This window comes from Aegilops tauschii, chromosome 2 (genome assembly GCF_002575655.3).
Source record: "Aegilops tauschii subsp. strangulata cultivar AL8/78 chromosome 2, Aet v6.0, whole genome shotgun sequence".
In the NCBI taxonomy this organism is placed as follows: Eukaryota; Viridiplantae; Streptophyta; class Magnoliopsida; order Poales; family Poaceae; genus Aegilops; species Aegilops tauschii.
Window position 1 is genome coordinate 310,933,685 of NC_053036.3, and position 27,900 is coordinate 310,961,584.

At 44.5% G+C, this 27,900-nt stretch overlaps 1 protein-coding gene across 1 annotated transcript; it reads left to right on the forward strand.

The window, feature by feature from the left end:
- The first annotated feature begins 23,790 nt into the window (after positions 1 to 23,790).
- On the forward strand, positions 23,791 to 27,697 carry LOC109737544 (DEAD-box ATP-dependent RNA helicase 53). The gene is made up of 7 exons (XM_020296676.4): positions 23,791 to 24,248; positions 25,312 to 25,439; positions 25,531 to 25,939; positions 26,154 to 26,252; positions 26,341 to 26,565; positions 26,697 to 26,858; positions 26,934 to 27,697. The coding sequence occupies exons 1-7, from the start codon at positions 23,907 to 23,909 to the stop codon at positions 27,426 to 27,428; spliced, it is 1,860 nt and encodes a 619-aa protein (XP_020152265.1). The 5' UTR covers positions 23,791 to 23,906; the 3' UTR covers positions 27,429 to 27,697.
- Positions 27,698 to 27,900: the final 203 nt, after the last annotated feature.

Consider the following 27,900-nt stretch of genomic DNA (forward strand, 5'->3'; position numbering starts at 1 on the left):
AATGTATCATGCATGGTAGATCCAGCTTCAGGTACCCTTTCTTCTTTCAAGTTATGCTAACAGCAGCCTGGAATATATGGATTTTAAGAAATGGCAGAACCTTCAGAGCTGAGGGAGCTACTTTCAGTGCTTGGAAGTGTAAATTCATCCATGATATTTCATTGCTTGCTCATAGGGTGAAGGATTGTATTAAACCAAAACTCTTGGCTTGGGTTGATTCTTTGTTGTAAAGCAGGTAGGGATGTTTAGTCATAGGTAGGTTCTTTTCTTTTTTCTATGTATAGTCTGTATTTTGCTTGTACAGTTCTGATTTATTAATAAAGGGCTGTGGGGCTTTGCCTCACAGTAAATATTCAAAAAACATCCTTTTTGTAGTCTATCCTAGCATTAACAGTATTCAAGAAGGGTCTACCAAATATGATGGGACAAAAGCTATCTTGTGGGGAACCAAGAACAAGAAAATCAGCAGGATATTTAACTTTCCCACACAAGACTTCAACATCTCCAATCCCAACTGGTGAAATAGTGTCTCTATTGGCAAGCTTAATTGTAACATCAATTTCCTCTATCTCTGCAGGTGCAATATCATGCATAATTTCTTTGTATAAGGAATGAGGTATTGCACTTGCACTAGCACCCATATCACATAAGCCATGATAACAATGATCTCCTATTTTAACAGAAATAACAGGCATGCCTACAACAGGTCTATGTTTATTTTTAGTATCAGGTCTAGCAATTCTAGCAGCTTCATCACAAAAGTAAATAACATGCCCATCAATATTATCAGCCAAGAGATATTTAACCATAGCAATACTAGGTTCAACTTTAATTTGCTCAGGGGGTGTAGGTGTTCTAGTGTTACTCTTACGAACCACAGTTGAAGCTTTAGCATGATCCTTTATTCTAACAGGGAAAGGTGGTTTCTCAATATAAGCAGTAGGAACAACAGGATCAACATTATAAGTGATAGTCTTTTCTTCAACTTTAATAGGTGCAACTACTTTTACTTCAATGGGAGGATCATATTTAAACCACTTCTCCTTAGGGAGATCAACATGAGTAGCAAAGGATTCACGGAAAGAAGCTACTATCTCAGAGTCAAGTCCATATTTAGTGCTAAATTCACGGAAACATCGGTATCCATAAAAGAATGTAGGTGATCTATCGTAACTACTAGTGTAGGTGATCTATCATAGTCCTTTTGATAAGTAAGAATGTCGAACCCAACGAGGAGCAGAAGGAAATGACAAGCGGTTTTCACTAAGGTATTCTCTGCAAGCACTAAAATTATCGGTAACAGATAGTTTTGTGATAAGGCAATTTGTAACAGGTAACAACTAATGAAAGTAAACAAGGTGCAGCAAGGTGGCCCAATCCTTTTTGTAGCAAAGGACAAGCATGGACAAACTCTTATATGAAGGAAAACGCTCCCGAGGACACATGGGAATTATCGTCAAGCTAGTTTTCATCACGCTCATATGATTCGCGTTCGTTACTTTGATAATTTGGTATGTGGGTGGACCGGTGCTTGTGTACTGCCATTTCTTGGACAAGTATCCCACTTATGATTAACCCCTATTGCAAGCATCCGCAACTACAAAAGAAGTATTAAGATAAACCTAACCATAGCATGAAACATATGGATCCAAATCAGCCCCTTACGAAGCAACTCATAAACTAGGGTTTAAGCTTCTATCACTCTAGCAACCCATCATCTACTTATTACTTCCCAATGCCTTCCTCTAGGCCCAAACAATGGGGAAGTGTCATGTAGTCGACGTTCACATAACACCACTAGAGGAGAGACAACATACATCTCATCAAAATATTGAACGAATACCAAATTCACATGACTACTTATAGCAAGACTTCTCCCATGTCCTCAGGAACAAACGTAACTACTCACAAATCATATTCATGTTCATAATCAGAGGTATATTAATATGCATAAAGGATCTGAACATATGATCTTCCACCAAATAAACCAACTAGCATCAACTACAAGGAGTAATCAACACTACTAGCAACCCACAGGTACCAATCTGCGGTTTTGGGACAAAGATTGGATACAAGAGATGAACTAGGGTTTGAGAGGAGATGGTGCTGGTGAAGATGTTGATGGAGATTGACCCCCTCCCGATGAGAGGATCGTTGGTGATGACGATTTCCCCCTCCCGGAGAGATGTTTCCCCGGCAGAACAGCTCCGCCGGAGCCCTAGATTGGTTCCGCCAAGGTTCCGCCTCGTGGCGGTGGTGTTTCGTCCCGAAAGCTTGCTTATGATTTTTTCTAGGGTAAAAGACTTCATATAGCAGAAGATGGGCACCGGAGGCCTGCCAGGGGGCCCACGAGGCAGGGGGCGCGCCCCCCACCCTCGTGGCCAGGGTGTGGGCCCCCTCTGGTTGATTCTTTCTCCAGTATTTTTTATATATTCCAAAACGTGCCTTCGTGAAGTTTCAGGACTTTTGGAGTTGTGCAGAATAGGTCTCTAATATTTGCTCCTTTTCCAGCCCAGAATTCCAGCTGCCGGCATTCTCCCTCTCCATGTAAACCTTGTAAAATAAGAGAGAATAGGCATAAGTATTGTGACATAACGTGTAATAACAGCCCATAATGCAATAAATATCGATATAAAAGCATGATGCAAAATGGACGTATCACTGTCCTATGGTGCGCGCAAGCATGAGGGATCTCCGTTGTAGGGTTTGGAATATGTTCATGGTTTGCTTATTGTTTGTGTTGCGTGAGTGATAGAAACACAAACACGGATAAGTGGGTTATGGCGTATGGGAATAAAGAGGACTTGATACTTTAATGCTATGGTTGGGTTTTACCTTAATGATCTTTAGTAGTTACAGATGTTTGCTAGAGTTCCAATCATAAGTGCATATGATCCAAGAAGATAAATTATGTTAGCTTATGCCTCTCCCTCATATAAAATTGCAATAATGATTACCGGTCTTGTTATCGATTGCCTAGGGACAAATAACTTTCTCGTTACAAAAAGCTCTCTACTAAAACTAACTTAGTTGTTTCTTTATCTAAACAGCCCCTAGTTTTTATTTACGTGCTCTTTATTATCTTGCAAACCTATCCTACAACACCTACAAAGTACTTCTAGTTTCATACTTGTTCTAGGTAAAGCGAACGTTAAGCGTGCGTAGAGTTGTATTGGTGGTCGATAGAACTTGAGGGAATATTTGTTCTACATTTAGCTCCTCGTTGGGTTCGACACTCTTACTTATCGAAAGAGGCTACAACTGATCACCTATACTTGTGGGTTATCAGTAGTCGCTGCAGTTCTTTTTCTGCGGTAACCTTTTTATTTAGAAGTAGTCCTTCTACCTGCTGTAGTGGGCCTCCTAAGGTCCGTATGATCCATGGGCCTTCTACGGGCCGTAGATTCAATGGGACTTCTATGGGTCATATGATCGATTGGCCAAACATGGGCCATACTTTCGTGGACAATTAATGGACCGCAATATGGGCCGTAAACAGGCTATTATGGGAATCGTCTGTTTATGGGCCGTTAACAGACCCATGTGTACAATGGGCTTAATTCGAACGACAGGCATAACGGGTCGTTAATGGGCCATATGTGATGACGCCATGAAAACGGCCCAACGGATTAATGGGCCACAAACGGGCCAACTTTAACCACGGGCTGAATTTGGCCCACAAGCGGAACAGGCTAGTAACGGACCGTAAGTAACCGAATGCCGAAAATGAGCCCAATAATAAATGGGCCCTTAGAAGGCCGAAAGATAACACGGACTGAAACGGCCCAATGGAACAATGGGCCGTTAATGGGTATAAAGCTATATACTGTTCATTATGGGCCAGTTTCACGACGGCCGTTTATGGGCCAAGATTTAGAAAGGGCCTCATATGGGCCGAAAGATGTCATTGGCATACATGGGCCGGAAGTTACAACGGGCTGGAATCATATTGGACGGCCCATATGGCACTACTGGGCCTACTTCGGATAGGCCATAACGGGCCGTGAGTTAGCGGGTTGTAAATGGGCTATATGCGAACATGCCATTAACAGGCCTTCGGTGGGCCGGGCCGCTACCTTTTGACTAAGTCAAACGGGCCAGTCTTTTGACCTGAATGGGCCAATGTTGGGCCATGCCACGTGTCGACGTATCATAGGTGCGTCCCGTCCATTCGCTGGATGACATCTGTCCCAGCACTGAGCTGACACGTGGATACTTCGGCGAATGAGAATTTTACACGTGGAAAATCTCCATCGGTGAGGGCTGTTAACGGGTTATCAGATCCAAACCGGAACCCGATAGCTTAACGGCGACCCGTTATGATGGATGCCACGTGTCGGTTACCCTTGACGAAAGCACTTATATGACGCGAGATTTATCGTCATGGAAGTGGACACTTCCGTGATGATAATTTTGGTAATGTCATGGAACACTTCTACGACATCACATGTATGACTATCTTGATTCTGTCATAAAATCGTCATGGATGTACAGGTATGACAGAAAACGTGACCTACTGTGACAAACACGTATCATCACGGAAGTGTATTTTTTTTGTAGTGATTCTTCTTGCATATGCTAACTTTAACGATATCTTTCTATATCAAATGGATGTGAAAATGCATTTCTCAATCGTAAGATTGAGGAAGAAGTGTATGTTAGGCAGGCACCATGCTTTGAGCATTCTGAATTTCTTAACAAAGTGTACAGGTCGAAAAAGGCTCTCTATGGGCTGAAGCAAGCTCCTCAGGCTTGTATGATACACTTCAGAAATTCTTCACCCAAAAAGGATTCAAGCCTGCTCCACTGATTCAGCTCTGTTCACACCACCTTATGATGGTGATCTTTTCGTGTGTCAAATATATGTGGATGATATTATTTTCGGTTATACTAACAATGCTTGTAGTGTTATGCCGTAGTAGTTAGTAGTACCTAGGAAAAAAGTTGTATAACTCTTGTCCTGAGCAAATTCATGCAATGCACAACTAACACTTAGTAGCAAGGAAACAAGGACAGTAGGAAACTCCTATCTTGTAACCTTATACCGTATACTAATGCGTGTCAGTCAGATTTAAAAAAATATATATTCCTTAGTTTGGCCCGCCGAGCTTTTTCTTCCAAGCTCCGCCACTGGCTGGACTACAGGAGGAGCAAGTGGCATGTGTGCCAAGTGTGAGTGTGGGGCCTGCGTGCCAGTGTGTGCATGTGTACTTAAGGTGAGGGGTGTGAGCCGAAGGGGGCATCGATCATTTCTATGAACTGGACCCCTTCCCCAAGTTGATGCTCTCCTCTCACCTACTCCATCTGTTCCTCATCCCCTTTTTCCCTACTGAATCCGTGTGATTTTGATCATCTCCGATCGGGTCGTAGCAACGCCAAGGGTTTGGTGTGTCCCTGTCATGCAAGAGGGAGGGGAGGGGGTGTTGCACTTGCATAGTATCATTCATATTTCTTTTTGGAAATTCTAGAGAACCGTTAGTATTTTTTCTTTCTGTTATTCACTTTGCACCCATTTGTAAAGTAAGAATTTCACGTGAGTAAAGCTTTTTTTTTGCGAGTAAGCGTGTCGTTATTTAGCAACACACGAATACTGTAGATTCATGAGCACTAGTGCCGATCAATTCTAGCAAACTCAAAAAGGAAATAGAACAAAGTTATATTACAACCATGACAAGATATTCCCATTTCTCTCACAAAACAATGCCATTTATATACCAATATTAAAAAAAGTGAGTTGTGAAGATCCAACAAATCTCACCAATTCAACCACATCTATCCAACGATCTACATCGCTCCAGTGTTTAGCGGTATACTCCCTCCCTAAACAAATATAAGAGCGCTTAGATCACTAATTAACATCATGCGTAATATCAGCTTCAGAATTAACTAAGAAATTATATCCTATGTAATACTTACATGCAATTTATATCTTGCCAATTAATATGTTGCCTAATATTAATGTACATTGTAATTGCACGTACACAACTAGTAGTAATAACACCCAAAAAAGAAGAAGTCGCGTCACTAGTACTTAGCTTCCTCTCTATTTCAACAGAGTTGCAAAATAAACAGCGAAATAGTTGAATGACACTCCTTAGTTAAAAGAGTTTCTAGGGACCTCGATTTAAGCCCAAGCAGTGCTTAACACGCTTAGTGAACTGTGTTTGATCAGATCACTTGTGAATCACTAAAATCCACTTCTACATCTAGCTGAAGGTCTTTGTGAATAATTAATAAAATGGCTATATGCATCTCCCGAATGCAGAGGCCGGGGTCATCCTCCTTTTCGAGAAAAAAAGCTGAAGGTGCCAGCTAGTACTACATCCCTATGAGCGCCAGGAGAAGTAGCAGAGATAGCCCGCCCAGTGTAAGAGCAACAAGCCCCTTGTTAATCATCCGAATGGTCTTGAGCTCCTCGTCACCCCTTGAAAGCTTCTTCATATCACCCCTTGAGAAGACTGTAAAACTAGATGGAAGCGTTGAACCCTTTGCTCCGGCCGCGGTTGTATATATATGCTGTGTTCTGTGGCTTACAAGAACAGATCGAGAGGAGATAGATCGTGATTGTTACAGGAGGTTTGAGGAGATAGAACAAAAGAAGAGATAGAAAGAGATACAAGTTAAACACCTTTCCTATCTCTATACAATATCTTCTAACACTCCCCCTCAATCTAAACCTCAAGAAACTTTCGCAAGGTTAAGATTGTAGTTGAACTCATCCAACCTCCTCATAGTGAGAGGTTTTGTGAAGCCATCAGCAAGTTGATCTCCAGTAGGTACAAACCGAATATCAAGTAGCTTTCGAGCTACCCTTTCTCTGACAAAGTGGAAATCAACTTCAATGTGTTTAGTGCATGCATGAAAAATAGGATTAGCTGAAAGATAGGTTGCGCCAATATTATCACACCATAATCTAGCAGCTTGTGGAGCCTTGATTCCAAGTTCATAGAGCAATTTTTGTATCCACATTACTTCAGCTGTAGCATTTGCCAAAGCTTTATATTCAGCCTCTCTACTTGATCGTGAGACAGTAGCCTGTTTTCTTGCACTCCAGGATATAAGATTAGTTCCCAGAAACACAGCAAAACCACATGTAGATCTTCTATCATGAGCACACCCAGCCCAGTCTACATCAGAGTAAGCAGTAACAAGCAGAGTTGGAGACTTGGTAATTTGAAGCCCAAGTCCTTCAGAAAACTTAAGATACCTTAAAATCCTCTTGACTGCAGTCCAGTGAGTTGTTCTAGGTGCAAGTAAATACTGACATACCTTATTCACAGAGTAAGAAATATCAGGACGTGTAAGAGTCAAATATTGCAAAGCACCCACGGCACTTCTGTAATTAGTTGCATCCTGAAAGAACATGCGGTGCCCCCATGTTTGGTTTTGGTAATTGATGACAATCTCTATGGACTAATGGTTGCCTTGAGTTATATTTGAAGGTTTTGTCCATAGGCTTTTCTTGGAGTACATTTGTTGGTTTCAAGTAGAGTTTGTGATGACCAAGGTGCTATTCAAGGAATTACCTAAAGATTGGTCTTGTGAGAGGTTGATCAAGACTAAGTAAAAGAGTGAATCAAGTTGATCAACACACAAAGCGTAGAAGATGTACCGAGAGGGATCAAGCGATCCCATGGTATGGTAAGCATTGTCAATTACGCTTTGTGTACTAACCCATGATCTTCGTGAGAGTTCTTTGTGGGGTTAGGTTGCGGTGTGCAAGTTCAAGGAAGCATCACAAAGAGATCAAATGCTTGAAGCTTGTCGTCCATTGTGGTGACAATGGACTTGTGTAGATGTGCGGAAGAGTGGCTCACCCATAGTGGAGTATGGGGGAGCAATCAACTAGTCTTCATCGAGCCAACGCAATCAAGAAAGGTGGTCCAACTTGAGGGAGTCAAGATCGTCTTCATCTAGCTCAAGTGGACCATGTGCAAGGCAAAGGTTTGCCCTTGATAGGTTTTCTATTTTACCGGTCTCATGATGGTAGTTGGGAGACCGGGTTATAGGATCGATGGCCGTACTATCAAGGTGGGCTCTCGATGAGTAGCTTGATCGTATCATTCGTAGAGAGCTCAAACCATTGCATCCTTGCATCATCTTTCTTGGTTCTTGTTTGCTTCTCTTTGTGAGTTTTGGAGTTTTTGGTCATCTTGTTGACAAGCTCGAGTTCATCGAAAACGGAGTTCACTTGCATCTTCTATGATGTTTTCGATGTTGGAGGTTATGCTGGTTCTTCTCTGTTGGAGGTTTCACTCCTCTATGTGTTAGGCATACCTCCCCTGTCACTCATTGTCTTGTATTCAACAAGCTTGAGTTTGCTCACTTCGGAGCTCATTTGCAGAAGTTATGGCAGTTCTGGTTTTATTGGATCCATCTGTTGTCTTTAGCTGCGTTTTGAAGGCATCCAAGTGCTAAAGCCTCTGTGGCGTGCGGTAGTACTGCTCAAGGGAGCGGTAGTACCGCAGGGGCCAGCGGTAGTACCGCTCCTGTGAGCGGTAGTACCACTGCCTCTAGCCCAGAACGCTGGCGCGCACGGAAGTAGGCGCGGAAGTAATTTTTTACTTCCGCGTCCTGCGCGGTAGTACCGCTCCTGGTGAGCGGTAGTACCGCTGCCTCGCATCCTAACGCTGATTGCTTGTGGTAGTAGGCGCGGATGTAAGTTTTTACATCCGCCCTTGCGCGGTAGTACCGCTCCCTGTGAGCAGTAGTACCGTGCCGCCTTTTTCTCGTAGCTAGCTCCAGCGGTTGTAGGCGCGGCAGTTATTTTTACTTCCGTGGTCGCGCGGTAGTTCCGCAAGGGCAGGCGGTAGTACCGCTCCTGCAGTAGTACCGCCCTGTTGCCCGTTTGTAGTGTTGTTTCATTGGGCTTCTGCCGCCCTGTTGCTCATAGGAGCGGTAGTACCGCTCGTAGGAGCGGTAGTACCGCTCGGTGCGGGCTGTGAGCATAACGGTTGGATTTTCCCCCTCCTATAGAAGGGGGTCTTCTTCCCCAATGAACCTTACCCTTTTGAGCTTGTGTTCTTCCCCCATTGTTGACCTTCTTCGAGCTTGCTAACTCTCAGTCCCTCCATGGATTCTTGATAGTTTTTTAGGGAAAAGAGAGAGGAGATCTAGATCCACATTTCCACCAATCACTTTCTCCTCTATGTGAGGGGAACCCCTTGGATCTAGTTCTTGGAGTTCTTGGTGTTCACCTTCTTGTTCTTCCTCTCATTTTCCTCCCTAGCATTAGTTGCTTCGGTGGGATTTGAGAGAGAAGGACTTGGGCACTCCGTGTGCCCTTGCCATTGCATTTGGTGCATCGGTTTGAGTTCTCCACGGTGATACGTGGAAGTTACAAGTTGAGAAGCTTATTACTCTTGGGTGCTTGGTACCCTTGAGCTTGTTCCTCTTGGGTGCTTGGGCGCCCTAGACGGTTGGTGGTGTTCGAAGCTCAATCATTGTGGTGTAAAGCTCCGGGCAAGCGTTGGGGTCTCCAATTAGGTTGTGGAGATTGCCCCGAGCAATTTGACGGGTTCCGGTGACCGCCCCCAAGGGTTGCCAAAGTGTACGGGTTCAGTGATCGCCCCCAAGGGTTGCCATTTGTACGGGTTCGGTGACCGCCCTCAAGGGTCCCTTAGTGGAATCACGGCATCTTGCATTGTGCGAGGGCGTGAGGAGATTACAGTGGCCCTAGTGGCTTCTTGGGGAGCATTGTGCCTCCACACCGCTCCAAACGGAGATTAGCATCCGCAAGGGTGTGAACTTCGGGATACATCGTCGTCTCCGCGTGCCTCGGTTATCTCTTACCCGAGCCCTTTACTTATGCACTTTACTTTGTGGTAGCCACATTGTTTCTTGTCATATATCTTGCTATCACCTAAGTAGTTTTTCTTGCTTAGCATAAGTTGTTGGTGCACATAGGTGAGCCTAGTTGTTGTAGGTTTTGTGCTTGACAAATTAACCGCTAGGTTTATTCCGCATTTGTTCAAGCCTCAACCGTATTATTTTAAAGTGCCTATTCACCCCCCCCCCCCTCTAGGCGACATCCACGATCTTTCACATCCTCTGGTCCAAGTGCTTCTCCACTCTCAATTGTAAGTTTTTCAGAAGTTGAAATTGGTGTACTTACAGGCTTACAATGTTGCAGTCCTACTCTTCTGAGTATGTCAATAGTGTACTTTTCCTGCGTAAGAAGGATACCATCCTTAATCTGCTTGACCTCTATGCCAAGGAAGTAGTGAAGATCTCCCAAATCTTTGAGAGCAAACTCCAACTTAAGATCCTTAAGAAAACAAGTGGTAGCATATGAACTTGAACTTGCAACAATTGTATCATCAACATAAACAAGCACAAATATAGTGATATTGTCTTTATGATAAAAGAACAATGAAGTATCTGCTTTAGATGGTGTAAACCCAAGTTGTTGTAACTGCATGCTCAACCTTGAGTACCAAGCTCTTGGGGCCTGTTTCAAACCATACAAAGCTTTATCCAACTTACAGACATAGTGTGGTGTGCTTTGATTCTCATATCCAGGTGGCTGCCGCATGAACACTTCTTCCTCAAGAACACCATGAAGAAACGCGTTCTGAACATCTAGCTATCGTAGACTCCAACCTCTCGAAATAGCAATAGACAATACAAGTCGAATGGTAGTTGCCTTAACAACAGGACTAAATGTATCTTCATAATCAATACCAAATCTCTGCTTAAACCCTTTGGCAACTAATCTAGCCTTGTATCTGTCTATGCTTCCATCAGATTTTCTTTTTATCTTATATACCCATTTGCAATCTATGACATTGCTGCCCTTCCTTGAAGGTACTAAATGCCAAGTTCTATTTTTCATGAACGCATCATATTCATTATCCATAGCCTCCTTCCATTCTCTATGATCTAGTGCATCATGCAAATTAATTGGTTCTCCGACACTACTAAGAAAAGCACGTTTGACTCTGTCATATCGTACCGTACCATCAGTGTACTCTTTATTTTTATGATACCTGATTGTGATCGGGTGTGTCGACGAGGAGCCTGAGAAAGAGCTGCTGATGTGGGCATAAAAGATCCAGAAGCACTCAGAGACGCAGAGTTATCCACAGAAGATCCAGGCACCAGATCCAAAGGCGATCTGCACCTGCTACTGATCCTGACGACGCAGGTGGCCCCCTGTCGCCAGCTGCATCAATTGTTGCGTCGTCTCGTGCCTCGTCATCACGCGAACAAGTGGCGCGCGGTGATAAGGTCCCGCCCGTGCCTGGGCTGGTGGGCTCCACCCGGTGGGGGCTGTCGGCCACGCACGCGCGTGCGCCCGCGCCTGGGCTGGTGGCCTCAGCCAACCGCGCATCGGGACAGGCGAGGTCCACCAGGTCGGCTGTTCGCGCGCGAGGAGATGCATGCTGGGGAGAGCAATCCTCCTGGGATCGCGCGCCGTCAGGGACAGCGGCTCTCACACAGGGATCGGCATGGGATCCAGCGCCGCTGCAAACCGAATCAGTGTTGGATCCTGTGCCTATTTCGTCCGGACCTGCACACATAAAATGACGGCTAGAATCTGCAGAAATACAAGTTTGTGTGGAATTTTTCACATGATCAACTTTAGTTAATTCACCCCCGTGATCAGGAAGAAGAGTTATTTCAGCACGGAGCGCCTGCATTTGGATTAAGCTTGGCAAACGAAAAAAGATTTTCATCAAAAACAACATCTCTGGAAATATAAATACGTCCAGTAGCAATTTCTAGGCACTTGTAGCCTTTGTGAAGATTACTATAGCCAAGAAAAACACATTGAGTAGAACGAAACTCAAGCTTATGATGATTGTATGGACGAAGATTGGGTTAGCATACACACCCAAAAGTTTTGACAGAGTTGTAATCTGGTTTTTGATGATAAAGACGTTCCAAAGGAGTATAATTGCCAATGACTTTGCTAGGCAAATGATTAATAAGGTATGAGGCAGTGATGAAAGCTTCGTCCCAATATTTAAGAGGCATGGAGGCATGAGCAAGTAAAGATAGGCCAACTTCAACAATGTGGCGATGTTTACGCTCGGCAGAGCCATTCTGTTGATGAGCATGGGGACAAGACACATGGTGTGCAATGCCTATGCTACGAAAGAAGGAGTTGAGCTTCTCATACTCCCCTCCCCAGTCACTTTGGACTGTCAAGATTTTTCTATCAAAGTGTCGTTCAACAAGTTTTTGAAATTCTTGGAATATAGAAAAGACTTCAGATTTATACGTGAGTAGATAAATCCAAGTAAACTTGCTATAATCATCAATAAAATTGACATGATATTTTTTTCTTCCAAAAGAATCTCTGGCATGTCCCCATACATCACTGAAAATATGCTCTAAAGGAGCATGAGAAACACTACTAGACTTAGGATAGGGAAGTTGGTGACTCTTGGCACATTGACAAGCTTCACAAACCGAATCACTAATAGGACTATGTGACAAAGAAAGATTGCCTTTATTGACTACTTGCTTAACTATGACCGAAGAAGGATGTCCTAAACGTTGATGCCACCTTGCCAAAGAGGGCTTGATGACGTAGTAGACCTGACAATGCTTTCGACTAAGTGCTCCGGATGTGATGGGGTAGAGGCCTCCAATGCATCTATCGTGGTGTAGAAGTTCCCTCGTTGCCCGATCCTTTATAAAAAAGTAACAATGGTGAATTTCAAAGAAGACATTATTATCAGTGGCTAAATGAGACATAGAGGCAAGGTTTTTGTCGGCTTGAGGAACATGAAGAACAACTTTTAAGACTAGATCACGTTTAAGCATAGGGGAATTAATAAAAGCTTGACCAATGTGTCGAATATCCATACCTCCATCGCTTGCGGTGTGAATCTGATCATTGCCGTGGTATTTTTCACGGAGAGCAAGCTGCTCTAGCTCACTTGTGACATGATCCGTGGCACCAGAATCAACATACCACACTCCATCTCCTCCTTGGTCACGCATGGCTGCAGCAACATGGCGAGAATCTGGAACATAGTCTTCATCATAGCGGTGCCAGCAGTCCATAACCTCATGGCCGACCTTCTTGTAGAGTTGGTAGTGAGGAAGACCACGGGAGGAGGAGGAGGGGCGGCGGCTAGTGTTGTTGTTGAAGCCACCACCCCCTGTTCTGTTGCCGGAGTTGTTGTAGCTGCCGCCTCCTGTGTTGCCGTAGTTGTTGGTGTAGCCGCTGTCGCCCTGGGAGTTCCCGCGCCCACGCCCACCGCCGCGTTGTGCGTGGTGACCGCGCCAATGGCCGCATCCACGCGGGACGGCATTGGAGGAGGATTGGCGAAAAGCGGTGCCATGAAGAAGACTGGGGCGGGCGTCGAAGCTCAGGAGCTGACTATACAGCTCCTGGACGGTGATCGGCTCCACCCGAGCGGCAAGGGCCAAGACGACTGGATTATAATCCATGTCCAGTCCGGCCAAGATCTTGGACACGATCTCTGGATCAGAGAGCGCGGCGGCAGTGCATGCAACTTCATCGGTGAGGCTCTTAATCTTGCCAAGATATTCTGCCATAGTCATGTTACCTTTTTGAAGGTTCGTAAGCTCGATGCGAGTATTGATTGCTTGGGCTTGGCTCTGGGCGGTGAACATGTCGTGGTTGGCGCGCCAGACTTCCGCCGGCGTCTGGAGCGTGGCCACTTGTGCAAGGATGTCGCGGGAGAGGGAGCCCATCAAGTAACCTTGGAGTTGTTGTTGTTGTGCGTACCAGAGGGATCTCGCAAAGTTCACCACCTGTTCTTCTTTGTCGTCCTTGGTAATGGTGAGGGTGGTCGATGGCGCCGGATTCTTCGCGTCAAGATGGTGCTCCATCTGCGCGCCCTTGATCTGGGGTAGGACGACGGCATTCCATAGAAGGAAGTTGCCTCTTGTCAGCTTCTCTTGCGGCGGCGATCCGAGTAAGGAGTTGGTGGAGGTGGAAGTGGATGATGATGCAAAAGTGGAGGAGGAGGAGTCGGTGGTGAGGGCACCCATGGTGCTCGGCATCATGGCGGCGAAGGTGGTGGACATGGCTGCGGTCGCCTGGGTAGTTAGATGCGATCTCTATCCAATCTATCGAGGAAGAGGCTCTGTTACCATGTAAAACTAGATGGAAGCGTTGAACCCTTTGCTCGGGCCGTGGTTGTATATATATGTTGTGTGCCATGGCTTACAAGAACAGATCGAGAGGAGATCGATCGTGATTGTTACAGGAGGTTTGAGGAGATAGAACAGATGGAGAGATAGAAAGAGATACAAGTTAAACACCTTTCCTATCTCTATACAATATCTTCTAACAAAGACAACACAGAGAAAACTTAATATGTATATATGTGTCACAAACATTCGAGTTGAGCAAAATAGGATCAGATTGTAACACCTTTACCTCGAGGTGGTGAGGAAGTCCTCCACTTCTGCACACCGCTCTCATGGTCCTATCATAGCCGTCCATCACGTCAGAAAACACCCCCTCTTCCATCACAACATCCACTCGAGACCCCTTAATGCTAGCATTTGCCTTAGCAATGCCATCAATAATGTTTTTGTACACAGCAACAGATCTCGTAAGGTCATCCAAGCCTTCCTCCCACATTGCAAAACTTTTGTCAGGATCAACATGCATCATATAAACAGCTTTCTTGCAGGTACGCACAGCTTCCAGAACCCTCTTAGTCTGTATGCCCAAGTCAACCACCAGATATTTAAGATGTCTAGCTGCCATTAGCTGATGCAGGAACCATGAGATAATGTCAATTCCAGTGTATGGAATAGTGTTGCAGCGTTGTTTAATCAAACAAACAAGATGAAATGCCAAAATGTAATCCAGTGAAAACTAATTGGAGTAAATTTCAAATTACCCCCACATAAGCCAAGAGTAGTATTAAACATGAAGACTTCGACGGTTGCATGTTATTTCTTTAGTAAACAGAAGCCGCAGGTCCATTCCAATTCAAAATCATAAGCAACACAGCTCCAAGAAACAAAATATAAACCATGAATCATTTGTCAAGAACTTGTTTGCTTGTCTATCCTAATGATCTTCCTATATGTCATTAACCATAACCAAACAATAACTAGGGATCAGACATTAAGGAATGCCACCAGTCTGACTAAATGAAATCCATAAATTGAACTTGGCTTCCCTACTCAATACGCATTTCAACTATTGAATTCATAAAGTGCACACAATAGTAACTACTTGTGAGTTAATTTCAACTCATTAGTTACTATTGACAAAAAACACAACACATTGTTCGTGTCTCTAGCCACAAACAATGCAATTGCTGAGTATACTTCCTTCTTCAAAAAAAAAGGAAACACATAGATGCCGAAATCAGAGTTAGTGCCTCCAAATAAGCATGACAGGGTCCTCACTGAATTCAGTGAATCATCCCAAAACAAACCCCGAACCATCTAGTTTTGATTGTTTCTTCTACAATCGACACTTCCCACTAGGTCAATCCATATCAGTTTCTGTCCTTGAAACCCACAAGCACAAGATCGCTTTGTAGCTATCCTTACCTGATTGAAAAGCTAAGTCCCAAGGAAGTTGTTCTCGGTGGTGGTATCGTCGGTGCCCTAGCAACAAAAGGCACAGTTTTGGTCAGTGTATGGAATAGTATTGCAAGCCACTCGATTTAATCTAACAAAAGAACGTGAGATAGCAATCCCAAGCATAAAACATTGATTTAGAATATTGATAACTGAGACACATTTATGACAATCAAGTGTTCCTGCGTTTGCAAGAAATGAGATAGATCAAACATAAGATTATTTCCAGCAGGGCACAGCTGCCTTAAACTGAAATGTTAGCCCCATGGCATTCATCCACATAGGACCATATTCAGTTCTAATGAGCCGTATTACCTAAGTAGCTAGGAAAGGAGGAATACTTTAACAATATTCCTGTAGAAAGTTAGCTTGACCGAGTGAAATGACTATGCATGTCACGGATCTCGAGGCCAGATCGAACAGTGATTAGGGGTGGAGGCCCGGTACATGGTTCTCCCAAACTTTATTGTAAGTAACATATTTCAGCATCATTATCATCAGATATAGTTACAAGTTCTACAATCATAGTCAACTGAAAAGCACAACTAGGCAAATGAAATAACCTAAATAGCTGGCCAATGGCATATGTTTTTCCAGTACTACAAGAAGCTCTAGACTGTATAAAATAAGGCCATCCCACCAAATGAAATCCACAAATTGCATCACTTGATTTCATTTATCAATAGACAACCATGGATCAGAAATTCGGAAATACCGCCTGTCACACTAAATGAAATCCATAAATTGCACAACTTTGTTTCCCTTCTCAATACACAATTCAACTATTAAATCTGTGAACTGCACACAACAGAGCAACTTTGAACTATACCTGACCGAGCTCACTAGTCATTACTGAAAATCAAGAAAATAGATCCATCGTGTTTGACCACAAACAATACAACTACTGAGTACTCCCCTCACTTGACCCTAAAAATGAAGAAGAGATAGGTGCCGGGAACATAGTTAATTGACCCTAAATGCCTCCAAATAAGCATGGCAGGGCACCTCCCCGAGTTCAACCGGACATCACAAAACAAATCTCCAAAATTTCCGACCAAATTTGGGGGGAAACCATCCCTAGTTTTGATTGTCCTTCTAAGTCGTCACTTCCCACTTCCCAAGCCACAGTTCTCACGAGTATGCCTATGTTTCTCTTGTCTTTCTTCGAAGTCCCAGTTGGAGTTAGGAAAAGGCTGGACTTCTATCGATCCCTATTCTTCTGGGAGAGCGATGAACTAAAAAGAAAATACAGACTCGCCAAATGGGATATTATCTATTGACCGAAAGACCAAGGGGGTCTTGGCATTGAAAATCCTGAGGTCAAGAACAGATGTCTTCTCAGCAAGTGGTTGTCTAAATTATCGATAGAGAATGATGCCACATGGGCGCAGATTCTCCGTAGTAAGTATCTTCATTCCAAAACTTTGTCCCAGGTGACAGCGAGGCCAACGGACTCGCCTTTTTGGAAAGGGCTTATGAGAGTCAAACTAGCCTTTTTCAATAGAACAAAGTTTATAATCGGCAATGGCGCTAGCACGCGATTCTGGGAGGATACTTGGCTCGGAGAGACCCCCCTTGCGCTTCAATACCCGTCTCTGTATCGTATTGTTCAACGACGTGATGCTTTCGTTGCAACGATACTTCAATCAATCCCCCTTAATATTCAGTTCAGGAGGACGCTATCCGGTAATCGTTGGGAAGAGTGGCACCATCTAGTGAGTAGACCGATGGAGGTTCAGCTGTCTCAACAGCCCGATCAATTACGCTGGAAGCTTACTAGGTCTGGAGAGTTTACAGTTAAATCAATATATCTCGATGTTATCAATTCTAGCTCCATTCCTAGTTCCAAATATGTTTGGACAGTCAAAGTTCCTTTGAAAATTAAAGTGTTTATGTGGTTTGTACATAAAAAAGTCATCTTAACCAAGGACAATTTGGTAAAGCGTAACTGGACAGGACCTACTAGGTGTAGTTTCTGTGATCGGGATGAAACTATCAAACACCTTTTTCTTGATTGCCCGTTGGCCAAAGTTCTATGGCGGATGGTCCACATAGCCTTTAACATTACTCCTCCGAGTTCTGTCAGCATGTTATTTAAAACGTGGCTTAACGGGATAGAGTCCGAAACAGCGAGACACATTCGCGCAGGAGTATGTGCTTTATTGTGGGCAGTCTGGAACTGCAGAAATGATTTGGTTTTTAACAGAACAACAAATATTCATTTTTTGCAGGTTATTTTCCGAGCCACTGCGTTGACCCGTATGTGGTCGCTACTCACTCCGACGGAGGCCAGGGAGCGTTTGGTTACTGGATCTATCCAGTGGGAGATGGTAGCACGGGATATATTCAACTGGTTTGGATGGCGGTCATGTAATAGGATAGGCAATTAGTTTTCCTATCTTTCTTTTGCCAGCTAGTTGTGGCTTTTTTGGCTAGTTTGTTATTAGCCCTTTGGCTCTTTGTGAGTTTTCCTTTACTTTCGTATGAGACTTTAAGACCTTGTTGAACCTATTTGCTTATCTATAAAGTTGGTCGTATGCATCTCTCTGATGCAGAGACCGGGGAGCCCCCCTTTTCGAAAAACTCACCACGAGCTCAAGACCAATTTTTTGCTACGCTAACCTGCTTCATACGGCGAGTCCCGACTCACGAGGATGTCATCGGTGGGCGGTGGCGGTAGGGTCTGCGCCCTAGCAAAAGCCCACCATTTTGGGAGGTCGGAATCCTTTATACTTCTGAATATCAAGATCATAGGTCGAAGCTCTGGAAGCTTACCTTGCTCGAGTAGAATCGCAGCAGGGGCGGAGCGACGTGCGCACGGGACACGGTCGGTAGGGCGGCGGCCTAGAGAAGGGAGGGAAGTTAGCTTGAACAGCCGCGGCGGGGAGTCCCCCCTTTTCGAAAAAAAGCTTGAACAGCCGCGACGGGGGTTCAAAACTTGGTTGAAGCAACCAAACAGTGAACCAATCCTCTGTTACCTTGGAGCACGGCCGAGGGAAAAGGGACGCCGGTGCCGCTGCCCGGCGGCGCAGGAGGCGGAGGGCCGCGGCTGCGGTGGCCATGATCGCCGCGTGCGGGGCGGCGAGGGTTTTTGGTGGGTTTGGTGGCATCCCTTTCACGCAGGGGAGGAAAGGCAGTGTGTTTACGCTGGCTTCCCAGTTCCCACTTAATCCTGGGAGCTACAAGTACAGTAACTAAAGTAACCCCGCTGGGATGAGTGTGAAGTTTTGGTGCTCAAGCATCATGGACGACGTTCAGAAAAAAAGAAGCAAAAAACCACATTCAGAAGTTTCAAAAAAAATTCTAAACAATTTTGTAAAAACTTGTATTTATTCAGTATTTGCTATGGATCCATGGAATTTTGTTTAAAAAAATGTAATTTGTAAACTGTAAAAAAAAAATTCCAGCCGAACAACAAAAAAGCAGCCCATTTGAAAATACATATTTGTCTTTTTTACGCTACATGTGTAAATTATTTTTATGTTGCAAAACATGTTTTCTTGAAAACGGGCACCAAGGTGCCGAGCACCATCGGCAATTTCCGCGTTGGAACTTGCTTCTCACTTGCAGCTGATGGGCTTGAGTGAACCGCCCTTAGCAAGGCTTCGCGCGGATATGTGGGATCCGACGCTCAGGGTCTCTGACCTTGAAAACGAGGAGCTGGGCCTGGCTTTTCTCCCTCAAGAAATTGACGCCGCCCTCCTCGGCATGAAGTCTGACACGGCCCTAGGTCCCGATGGCTGGCCCGTGGCCATGTTCAAGCGCTTTTGGTCAAGGCTTAAGGGGTCGATTTTCTCAGTATGCAACGGTTTAATGCATAGGGAGGTGGACATCTCCCGCCTAAACTTTGGATTTCTCTCGTTAATCCCAAAAGTGCAGGGCGTGGATAACATTAGGCAGTTTAGACCCATTGCACTTATTAACATTCCTTTCAAAATTTGTTCGAAGACGTCTTCGACCCGTTTAACACCGGTAGCGCACCTTATTATCAGTAGAACCCAATCTGCGTTTATCCGTGGCTGTAACATTCTGGAGGGCCCCCTTGCTCTCCTTGAGATACACGAACTAAAACGCTCGCGTCGACCAGCGATTCTCCTTAAACTCGATTTCAAGAAGGCGTACGATCGTGTAAACCGGGACTTTCTCCGACAGGTCCTCTTGGGAAGGGGATTCTCGTCGGTTTGGGTCAACCGCATGATGCAACTGGTCTCGAGGGGCCAAACTACGATCGCGGTCAATAGAGAAGTAGGGAACTTCTTCCGCAACAAGAGGGGGCTGTGTCAGGGCGACCCAGCGTCCCCGCTTCTATTTAACTTTGTCGCGGACGCACTCGCGGCAATGTTGGACAAAGCCAGGGCTGTCGGCCACCTCAGGGGTGCGGCAAGCCACCTGATCGCGGGTGGGGTGTCCCACCTGCAGTATGTAGATGATACGCTGCTTCTGTTCGAGCCAGACACACATAGTATAGCCACGGTTAAGGCTATCTTGCTGAGCTTCGAGCTCATGTCCGGACTCAAAATTAACTTCTAAAAGTGCGAAGTAGTGGCCATGGGGATGGACACATCCGAGGGGCAAGCAGTGGCGGATCTACTCAACTGTAAGCTAGGTAAACTCCCATTTACTTACCTCGGCCTACCGATTGCTGCGAGGGTGTGTACCGTCCAGGACTGGGAACCCCTTTGTACTACAGTGGCGGGCGGGGTTAGCCCTTGGACAGGCAGGTTTGTGTCATCTGGGGCTCGACTCATCCTAACTAACTCCGGTCTCTCCTCGCTTCCCATGTTCACTATGGGCCTCTTCCTATTGGTCGACGGTGTACACACCAAGTTGGACATGTCGCGGTCTCGGTTCTTTTGGGAAGGAGCTGGACCCAAGCGCAAGTACCATATGGTGAAGTGGGCGGCAGTTTGTCGTCCCAAGTCCGAGGGGGGCCTCGAGATCACAAACTCCAAGTTGATGAACTTGGCACTCATGTGCAAGTGGATATGGAAATTGTCTCAAGGGGAGACGGGGTTATGGGCAAATTTGCTTCGGGCAAAGTACTTCCCGACTGGAAAAAATTTCGAGGCTACGGGAAGGGGCTCACCTTTCTGGAATGCCATTCAATCGATGAAACCAGTCTTTGCCATGGGGGCAAAGTTTGTGGTCAATGATGGGCGTTCGACTCACTTCTGGCTAGACCTTTGGGTAGGTAATCAGCCACGTTGGTCCGAGTTCAGGGACCTTTACACAAATAGCGTTGGAGCCCAGACTTACGGTGGCCCAAGCGCTCGGTGTTTCTCCTCTGGCGATCCTCGTCTGTTGCGAGCTCTCTGCCGCGGAGACCACGAGCTGGGGCCATTTGTTATCTCTCATCGGTGTTGTCACGCTATCCCAGGGGCCGGATATTGTGTCTTGGCGTCTCAACGCCTCGGGCAAGTTCTCGGTTAACTCGCTATACCAAGCACTCACCCGTGGACCCACTCAACAGCTGGCTTCCGGCCTATGGAAGGCCCGGATTCCCCTAAAGATCAAGGTCTTCCTTTGGCAACTTTGCCGCGATCGCCTCCCTTCCTTCAACGTGGCCAAACGCAATGGGCCGGGCACCGGACCGTGTGCGGTTTGTGGCGAGCCGGAAAGCGCTAATCATGTCTTCTTCAAGTGCCATTTGGCACGATTCGCTTGGAGTGCAGTTCACGAAGGGCTGGAAGGGATTGGGATCCTAGGTCCAGCGGCGAGCTAGTGTCGTGCTTATCCTCCGCTAACGGTAGCATTCGTCGAGTGATGTGGAAATGCGTCGGGGCATTGCTATGGGCGTTGCCCTACATCCGTAACAAGTTAACGATTGAGGGATCCTTCCCGTCGCATCCTGCTGATGTGATCTTCAAATGTGTGATTTTCTTGAAACAGTGGGCCCCGTTGGGAAGGTGTCAGGACGCTGATCTTCTGCAACTGGCTATACCTCATCTTCGACAAGTCTACGCAATGGTTAGAACACCAGTGCCAGCCTCCTAGGGAGTGGAGGCCCCTTTTGGTTTGTGGATTCACGAGCCTGCGTGCTCTTAGTAGGCCTTTTGGGGCGTGTAATGCTTGATCTATGTCGGCCGAATGCCCTTTTGAGGGTGCAAACTGTATAAGACTCTGTGGTGTGTACATTGCCTAATTTGGGCTTTATTAATTTAAAGCCGGATGCCTTTGGCATCTTCGTTCTAAATAAAAAATTTGCTTCTCACTTCCAAGCTCCAAGGGGTGGCTAGTTTAGACATTTCACATTTTTTTAAGCATACAGACCCACTAATTTCTAATATCAAGTACTCTAGATGGTGCGGCATGGAATTTTGCAGCCCTCCTCCCTCGAATTTTCTCATCCATCATAAATCGTGTCGTCCTCCTCCTCGCTCGCGCCCCGCATCGCCGTCCTTTTCTCCTCCGTCCACGTCTCGTTGTCGTCTCCCCACGCCACGCCTCGCTGTGTCCTCGTCCCTTCTCCACTTCACATCCCTATTGTTTCGCATGTTCTTGATCAAGCTATAGGTTCACTTATCAGGAGATTTGAGAAATATCAGGGGTATGAAAAAACTTTTGGTTGCTTATTTACATTCATATTTCAGTGATCTTTGGATGATAAGAGTTTAATGGTTGCTTGTCTTAATCTTGAGGATGCACTTAAGAGTGGAGACCTGGATAAAATCGATTTGTATTGAGAGTTACTCCCTCCGGTCCTTTTTACTTCGCGTATTAGATTTTTGTCAAGTCAAACTTTGCAAAGTTTGACAAAATTTATATTAAAAAGTATCAAGATCTACAATACCAAATGTAAGTACTATGAAACTACATTTCATAATGAATCTAACTAATTGATTTGGCATTGTGAATATTGATACTTTTTCCTACAAGTTTGGTTAAAGTAGAGACGCTTTGACTTCAAACAAAACTTATATGCAGACTAAAAAGGACCGGAGGGAGTACTTTTCATCTAGGAATCACATAAGAAATTTATGGGCCCTATTGATATTCTTGAGTTTTTTATGAAGCGCCCCTTCTATCCTAATGCTATTATAGCATACATGATTTTGTTAACCTTTTTTTGTGACGGTTACCTATGTGGAAAAGAGCTTTTATAATCTCATGTTGTTAAAATCCTACTTGCATTCTACTATGACACAAGGAAAACTCGATGGTTTGACGACAATAGCACTTGAGAATGAGAAGATTAATATGAAGATATAATTGAAGATTTCAAATTTCAAGGAACACAAGACAAACACTTTTCAGTAGAGCATGAGGTCACTTTACTGATTTTAGTCTTTTGAATTGATACTTGAGATATTTCTAAACATTGTACGAAATAAAATAAATATAAATAATATAATTTAGTGAGATTATGGTTGAGTTATATTATACTATGATTTTGTTTCAAATTTTACGGCCCCATTTTGCTTTTTGTACGGGGTTTCGAATTCCTAGAGACAATGTTATCTCTCATGATGTCGTAGTCTTCTTTATTCAACAAAACTTTGCTACCATCTTCTCGATGTGCCACACCAACATTTTCTACGTGATTATTTCAACATTTAATTTAATCTGGGAAAATACATCGTATCGTCCGGTGGTAGTTAGCCTCATGTCTCATATACTATGTGGTACAATGGTAGTATATATACTACTTTATCATCCTAAATATGTTCATATACTATGTTTAAGATTTTTAAAGTGAGCTATATGAAAACATTGCATGTGAGTGCACAATTTTTTAGTATATTTTAAAAATATATTCCTATTTGTAGTATAAAAAATACTATAAAATAGTAATTCAAAACTACGACCCTTATTTGGATCGAAGGGAGTTCATACTACCTAAAAAGTGATATATCTACTATCAAATATTCTTAGATACAACATACTAGCCGTAGATACTTTCCGGTTTGACAACATGCAACACAAGAAACTCATGAATGTAACATTTTCCCTTAATCTAAATAATTTTTTTTAGGGAGACTCAAGTTCTACTCCCTCCGTTCCTAAATATAAGTCTTTTTTAGAGATTTTATAATATAGACTACATACGGATATATATATAGACATATTTTAGAGTGTAGATTCACTCATTTTGCTCCGTATGTAATATCTCTTATAAAAGACATATTTTTTTGAGAATCCTTTAAAGACTTATACTATTTAGGAACGGACTTCCGAAAAAGATATTGACCACATCCTGGGCCAGTAGCCAGTGGATAGCGTGCTGATCTTACAGCCCAGTCCAATTCACGGCCTAGACCAGGAAAAAAAAGAGAGAAGATACCGTCGTCGTCCTCCGTCCCTCGCAAAAAAGTGTTCCGAGGTCTCGGCTCGACCTTCCAACACCAGCACGAGGACGTCTCATCTCAACCGTCGCCATGAACTCGCTGCTCCGCCGCGCGCTCTCTGCATCCTCTTCGCCGGCGCGTCCGCAGAGAGCGCTCCTCTCGGCGCTTCTCTCTCCTCCGCCGGCCGGCTGTCCCCAGCCATGTCGGCCCCCCGCGCCGCAGCCGCTGGAGCCACCGAGGCAGCGAGCGTTCCACGCCTCTCCGGGACTCCTGGGGTTCAGGTCCACTACCCCCGCTCCGTGGCCCGGGACGGTCTCGGAGGCCGGCGCGGCAGCGGGGGATGACGGGCTGGAGGTCGCGAGGCTGGGGATCTCGCCGCGGATCGTGGAGAGACTCGCCGCGCGGGGCATCACCAGGCTCTTCCCCATCCAGGTAGCGCCTTTTGCACATTATAATTCGAAGCTTCAGTCCCAGTGTTTTGCTTAATTGTCTGTTCTGCAGCTCGTGCAATCATTGTAGATACGAGTCATGATACTCCCAGTTGTTCGTGTTATTTTTCAGTTGAATTCCATTTAGCAAGCTGGTTCGCCATTTGTATGATGTGCGCTGGTTTACTTTGCGTCGTACTCAATTATTTGCAAACATGGACACAAGAGGAGGTTTAGCTTCACGTCGGCAACAAATCCGCTGAAATGTTGCTTCGGACTGACGGGTTAAAATTTGTTGAACAGTGCTGCTGTGATAATTTAGCAAGTGGTCTATTGATTCCAACCATGTTGTTTCTCTTAGACATGTAGCTTCACAATATTGACAAATAAGAAAGGAAATCACAAATCACTGAATTTTGCAAGTACCCGTGGAATGTGATCAGAACTATTTGGTGCATAGCTAATGCAGCAGCAAGTGCTAGATACATCCATTTTGGGGACAAGCTTTTTCGGACGGAGGGAGTACTAAGTTCCTCTAGTTTTACCCCCCCGCCCCCCGCCCCCCAAAAAAAACCCATATGATTATATGAAAGAGGAAAAAGTTGCTTCAAAGAAGGAAAATAAAACTCCATACCGAATTTGATACGACTAATATGACCATGTAGAGCAAGCTCGCTAGTTTGCCTTGCTGTATCCATCGGCAATGTGGCCTTGTATTGCATCTGCTGGTTGACCAGTTACTGCGGCAAACGGTACAGGATCAACCTTGTTATTTCTCAGAAGAACAAATGTGCCATCTTTACAAGGAAAATTAATGTTATTTCCTGTGAACAAATGAACAATAAATCTGAAAGATCTCTCATGACATATTGACATCACTAGGTAATGTGCAAGATTAGGATTTCGATGAGCTTCATGTGTATACCTATTTATCTGTGTCATGTCAATTGGCAAGATGCTATTTTCTGCAAATTTGTTAAATTTGCGATATGATTTACATTGTTTTGCTATGCTAGCCTAGTTCTTCTGTTGCTACAGTGATGGTTTTACCCTGTGCTTCTGTGCAGAGAGCTGTTCTTGAACCAGCAATGCAAGGTAAAGACATGATTGGCCGTGCTCAAACTGGAACTGGAAAAACCTTGGCTTTTGGCATTCCTATCATGGACAGGATTCTTCGTCACAATGAGAAGAATGGGTAAGGTTCTCTTTCTACTTTAGAACTGTTCTTATCTAGCTACTGCACATATATGATTTATGGTAACAATTGTATAGTCTGCTGCATGCAGAAGTGGTAGAAATCCTTTAGCCATCATCTTGGCACCTACTCGAGAACTCGCTCGACAAGTTGAGAAGGAATTTAAAGAATCTGCTCCATTAGACACTCTTTGTGTCTATGGAGGTGTTCCCATCAGTCAGCAAATGAGAACTCTTAATTATGGTGTTGACGTTGTGGTTGGAACTCCAGGGCGTGTTATTGATCTTTTGAGAAGAGGTGTTCTAAACTTATCAGAAATCCAATTTGTGGTTCTGGATGAAGCTGATCAGATGCTGGCTGTGGGTTTTGATGAAGCTGTTGAGGTGATCATGGAGAAGCTGCCACAAAACCGACAAAGTATGCTGTTCTCTGCAACAATGCCTAGTTGGATCAGAAAACTTACAAACCAGTACTTAAAAGATCCAGTCATAATTGACCTTGTGAGTGACTTTTTGTCTTATTTGCCATAAGACCTTTAATCTTTGTGCTGGGAATTATCCTACATTTTGCATGAATCCCTTGCTACTTTATATATTATGCACATCAGTACATGTGTATATTAGTATATTTTGTTCTTCATTTGCTTTTCTTTGTCAGTTTAGCATCTGGGTTAGAATTTTAGGGGAATTATTTGGCAATTATGTTTTTTCTCAGGTTGGTGACTCAGAACAGAAATTACCTGAAGGAATCTCTCTTTATTCAATTGTATCTGAGAACTATGGGAAGTCCTCGATTCTTGGTCCATTGATTAAAGTGAGCATTCTCCTGACTGTATGTGTGTTTTATGGTTGGCATTGTCAGCAACTCTACGTAATACTGCTTCCTTTTCACTTTTCTGTAGGAGCATGCTGATGGTGGGAAGTGCATTATATTTACTCAAACTAAACGAGAAGCAGATAGATTGGCATATGCCATGGGCAGGAGTTATGCATGTCAGGCGCTGCATGGAGATATCTCACAAAATCAGAGAGAAAGGACACTCTCAGGATTTCGAGATGGCCGCTTTAACATCCTTGTAGCAACTGATGTTGCAGCCCGTGGATTAGACATACCCAATGTTGATCTAGTAAGTGGCCTGAGATATTTCCTATGGATATGAACAGCACAAGAACCTCTTCGGCACCCAAAAATATGATTGCTCTGGGCGTTTGATGTGCATGTTAGCATAACTTGGAATATCATGTTGCTATCTTTCAGGTGGTACACTACGAAATCCCAAACTCGTCAGAGTTATTTGTTCACAGATCTGGACGAACTGCACGAGCAGGGAAGAAAGGCATTGCCATTCTAATGCACACATATGAACAAAGTAGAACTGTAAAGGTCATCGAGCAGGATATAGGATGCAGGTTCACAGAGGTAAACCATGGTTTCATGTTAGTACTGATGTGAAAAATTATAACTCATTGGCTGATTTCTTTTTGCGATGTGTAGCTTCCCAAGGTTGCAGCTACAGATGAAGCTGCAGACCTGTTTAATGTTATGAGAGACACTCGCTCTAGATCAGTTGGAACCAGAAGAAGTGGTGGTTCCTCTTTCAGCCACGACGGTGGCTTTGGCGAACGCCACTCCCGTGGCTTTGGTGATTTTGACAGCTTTGGCGGTACCCCTAATCGTGCTGGGTGGTCCAGGGATGCGGGTTCAAGATACCGTGGCGGGTTCAGGGATTCTCGACGACCTTCTCAACCTTCCAATGGCTTTGGCAGGTCCAGCGGGTTTGGAGATTCTCGGCGAGGTCCTCAACCTTCTGATGGTTTTGGCAGGTCTAGCTTCAATCGCCCGGGTGGATTTGGCGAATTTGAAGAAGGCAACAGCAGAAGTGGTCGGTTCCCCAGGAGATCCGATGATTCAGACCCTTCACGGTATGGCAGAAGCTCCAATGGTTTTGGCACCTCTGATTTGGGCAGACCAGGCAGCATCAAGGATTAACCATCGGATCAGAGGATTTAACTGTGTACAGCTCCGATGAGCCTTTCGACCACTCGTGTTTTTCTTGCATGAATGAGTTCACCAATCTCTCTGTGTAGTTCATTTTGTATCTTGGGTTGTTTGAGAAGATGTATGCTCTGTGAATATTTGTGATGTTTTTAGGACAGAATAATTGCGATGCATGCGCCTGGTGCTCGTTGTATTTCATGGGGAAAAAACTCATCTTGTGCCCCTCATGAAAGTTTGGGCTGGGCGCCATTTCCCTGAAATGTTTGGTCAGGCTCAGGCAGGTTTCTCTAAGTTGGTTTATACTCCCTCCGTATCAAAATATAAGACGCTTTTTGACATTATGGTAGTGTCAAAAAGCATCTTATATTTCGATATAGAGAGAGTATTTGAGTTTGCTGCACATTCTTTGTAGGAAACACTGTCATCTTATCTGATCTTTGCTGTTTGTACAGCTTGATTTGAG

Bases quoted from the DNA above. Each gene is read 5' to 3' on its own strand.
- LOC109737544 (XM_020296676.4), top strand. From the start codon at position 23,907: ATGAACTCGCTGCTCCGCCGCGCGCTCTCTGCATCCTCTTCGCCGGCG. The intron at 25,440-25,530 runs GTAAGGTTCTCT...TGCTGCATGCAG, and splicing joins CGTCACAATGAGAAGAATGG to AAGTGGTAGAAATCCTTTAG. The intron at 26,253-26,340 runs GTGAGCATTCTC...ACTTTTCTGTAG, and splicing joins TTCTTGGTCCATTGATTAAA to GAGCATGCTGATGGTGGGAA.